The 4,020-nt window shown below is 39.7% G+C and overlaps 1 protein-coding gene across 1 annotated transcript; it reads left to right on the top strand.

Annotated features, from left to right (window-relative positions):
- Position 1: 1 nt before the first annotated feature.
- On the top strand, positions 2–1,617 carry PKNH_0500600 (SICAvar, type I (fragment); the record flags this gene model as incomplete). The annotated part of the gene is made up of 2 exons (XM_039113894.1): positions 2–430; positions 943–1,617. Coding segments are annotated over 2 exons (1,104 nt in total), but the record flags the coding sequence as incomplete, so codon positions are not given.
- Positions 1,618–4,020: the final 2,403 nt, after the last annotated feature.

The following is a 4,020-nucleotide window of genomic DNA, read 5'->3' as shown; positions in this document are numbered from 1 at the left end:
TTTTGAAAAACTGAAGCAACTTACAATGGATGGAACTTCCTACCCAATTTTATCCAAACATACATCTTTGAAAGAAACAGTGGGCTGTTTATTACTTCATTCTTATGCAAAAAAAATGCAAGGTCTATCCAAATGTGTCATTGATTCAGGTTTAAAGAAAGCTTTTAAGGTTGGTGCTAATGGTCTTCTTGGTAATTGCAATTTGGATGAAAAATTGGATGACTGCAGCGTGACAATTGGCAGTGCCACTACCAAGGTACAGGATAAAGTGAATTCAATACTCACGTCAGAAGAGAACAACATAGACTTCATCACTGAGCACATGAATGAAATGACGTCTTTATGTCAGAAGCTCCAATGTGCCGTACCAAATTGGTTTCAAAAACACAGTAAAGGTAGCAGTAATACTGGTAATACTAAGAAGACTTGGGTAAGTATTACTAGCAACAACCAACCTACCACCACAGTACAACGCTGTGGGGGTAGAAAGAATAATTAAAAGAAAGATATATATTCAGATTCCGGGTTTTAGAATAAGGTTGCTGGGGTGTGAGAGTAAGATTTTAGGGTATAGGAGTAACTTTACAGGGGTATAGGAATAAGATTTTAGGGTACAAGGAGGAGGTTGGAGGGTGTTAGAATAAGGTTTTAGGGGTATTGGCATGATGTTCGGGGTATAGGAAGAAGGTTGTAGGGGTGTTAGAATAAAGTTTCAGGGTATAGGAGTGAGGTTTTAGGGTATAGGAATGAGGTTTCAGGGTTTAGGAGTAAGGTTCCGGGGTTAGCTTTAGCTACTTTAGGGGGGGAGAGGAAAAACTCCTTGCAGACAGGGACCGGATACTATACACTAACCGCATGGCAGGGGAGCCAAACCGGATACTACGCACTAACCTATCAACTACATATATAACCTTTTTTTCTTTTTTTTTTTTTTTTTAACAGTGTGACTTTTGGGATACGACTATTAAAGAGGAACTGAAGAAGATGTTCGCAGCAATTAAGACGAATGGAGGGAACAGCCCTAATGGTGTATGCACCACCTTCGGGGATGAAAATCCTGATAGTGTTGAAAGAAAAGCTTGTAATCATATCACAGCAGGTTTAGACTACATTAAAGGCATTAAAGATAGTGGTAATGGCAACCCACTGCTCGATCGAGCAGTGGGTTGTATTGCTCTTAACCTTTACGCTGATAAAATAATCGAACTGACGAAAACAAATTGTCCCATTGATGAATCTAAAATAAAAGAAATGTTCACTCAATGGAATGCAAGTAAAAATTCGTGTCTGAATAGTGCTAATAATAATGATTGTTTTCAATGCAAGAGGGAAGATACTTATAAAAGTTGCCACCTGAGCGTCGCAGACGCTCTGGTGGAAACATCACAACAAAAGTGCACTTCTAACACCGACAGAAATGAAGTCCAAACTGAATTAAACAAATTCCTCATCGAAAACCAAGACCCATCCCAATCCAAATCCATCTCCCAAGTGAAGGAAACATTATCCACCATAAATGACATGAGTAAGTCTTTCTGTAGTAGAATGCAATGTGCAGCAAAACAGTACTACGCAAATAAAAAAAATAGTGTGCAGCCCAAACCGCCCCTATCATGGGTAAGTATTGTATGTCGCTTCGGACATAGAAATAACATATATACTTATACATATATACATATATGTATATATGTATACATATATGTATGTATATATATATATGTATATACCTATATGAATATATATGTATATTTATGTATACGTACGTATATGTATATATATATGTATAATGAAAATTTGATGGAAAAAAAAGGAAGTGAAATGAGAAAACAAAACAGAGAAAGAAATTCAGATACCTGGTTTAGAAATGAAGGTTGTTGGGGTGTTGGAATAATGTTGTTTGGGGTGTTGAAATGAAGGTTGTTGGGGTGTTGGAATAAAGGTTGTTGGGGTGTCCGAATAAGGTTGCAGGGGTGTTGGAATGATGTTGTTTGAGGTGTTGGAATGATGTTGTTTGGGGTGTTGGAATGATGTTGTTTGGGATGTTGGAATGATGTTGTTTGAGGTGTTGGAATGATGTTGTTTGGGGTGTTGGAATGATGTTGTTTGGGATGTTGGAATGATGTTGTTTGAGGTGTTGGAATGATGTTGTTGGGGTGTTGGAATGAAGGTTGTTGGGGTGTTGGAATGATGTTGTTTGGAGTGTTGGAATGATGTTGTTTGGGGTGTTGGAATGATGTTGTTGGTGTGTTGGAATGATGTTGTTGGGGGGGTTGGAATGATGTTGTTGTGGTGTTGTAATGATGTTGTTCGGGGGTGTTGGAATGATGTTGTTGTGGTGTTGGAATGAACGTTGTTGTGGTGTTGGAATGATGTTGTTGGGGTGTTGGAATGATGTTGTTGAGGTGTTAGAATAAGGTTGTTGGGGTGTTGGAATGATGTTGTTCTGATGTTGGAATGATGTTGTTTTGGTGTTGGAATGATGTTGTTTGGGGTGTTGTAGGGGTGTTGTAGGGGCGTTGGAATGATGTTGTTTTGGTGTTGGAATGATGTTGTTTTGGTGTTGGAATGATGTTGTTTTGGTGTTGGAATGATGTTGTTGGGGTGTTGGAATGATGTCGTTGGGGTGTTGGAATGATGTTGTTGGGGTGTTGGAATGATGTTGTTGGGGTGTTGGAATGATGTTGTTTGGGGTGTTGGAATGATGTTGCTTGGGGTGTTGGAATGATGTTGTTGGGGTGTTGGTATGATGTTGTTGTGGTGTTGGAATAATGTTGTTGTGGTGTTGGAATGATGTTGTTTGGGTGCTGGAATGATGTTGTTGTGGTGTTGGAATGATGTTGTTGTGGTGTTGGAATGATGTTGTAGAGGTGTTGGAATGATGTTGTTGGGGTGTTTGAATTACGTTGTAGGGGTGCCATCAGTCAGATTCCGGGTGTTGGAATAAGGTGCTAGGGGTGTCAGAAGTAAGGTTGGAGGGGTGTCAGAAGTAAGGTTGGAGGGGTGTCAGAAGTAAGGTTGGAGGGGTGTCAGAAGTAAGGTTGGAGGGGTGTCAGAAGTAAGGTTGGAGGGGTGTCAGAAGTAAGGTTGGAGGGGTGTCAGAAGTAAGGTTGGAGGGGTGTCAGAAGTAAGGTTGGAGGGGTGTCAGAAGTAAGGTTGGAGGGGTGTCAGAATTCAGATTTCGGGTTCAGAATGAGTTGGTAGGGTTGCTGGAATAAGGTTATAGGGGTATTAGAATAAGGTTGTAGGGGTATTAGAATAAGGTTGTAGGGGTTTTAGAATAAGGTTGTAGGGGTATTAGAATAAGGTTGTAGGGGTATTAGAATAAGGTTGTAGGGGTGCTAGAATAAAGTTTGAGGGTATAAGAGTGAGGTTTTAAGGGTTTGGGAGTAAGGTTTTAGGGGTATAGGAATAAGGTTCCGGGGTTAGCTTTAGCTATTTTAGGGGGGGAAAGGAAAATCTCCTCGCTGACAGGGACGGGATACTACATGACCTACCACCAACAAACATACTAACACAACACAACATACTACCACGAACCGACATACTAACACAACCAACATACAACAACACAACCAACATACTAACACAACACAACATACTAACATAACCAACATACTGACATAATCAACATACTAACATAACCAACATACTAACACAACAGAACCAACATACAACCAACACAACCACAACATACTAACACAACCAACCCACTAATATAACCAACATACTAACACAACCAACATACTAACATAACCAACGTACTAACACAACCAACATACTAACATACAACCAACATACTAACATAACCAACATACTGACATAACTAACATACTAACATAACCAACATACTAACACAACTAACATACTAACACAACCAACATACTAACATAACCAACATACAACCAACACAACCAACATACTAACACAACCAACATACTAACACAACCAACACAACCAACACAACCAACACAACCAACACAACCAACACAACCAACACAACCAACACAACCAACACAACCA

The sequence above is a fragment of the Plasmodium knowlesi genome, assembly GCF_000006355.2.
Source record: "Plasmodium knowlesi strain H genome assembly, chromosome: 5".
Taxonomy (NCBI): domain Eukaryota; phylum Apicomplexa; class Aconoidasida; order Haemosporida; family Plasmodiidae; genus Plasmodium; species Plasmodium knowlesi.
Note: the sequence above shows the minus strand (reverse complement) of the source record. Positions and strands in the feature narration are given on the sequence as shown.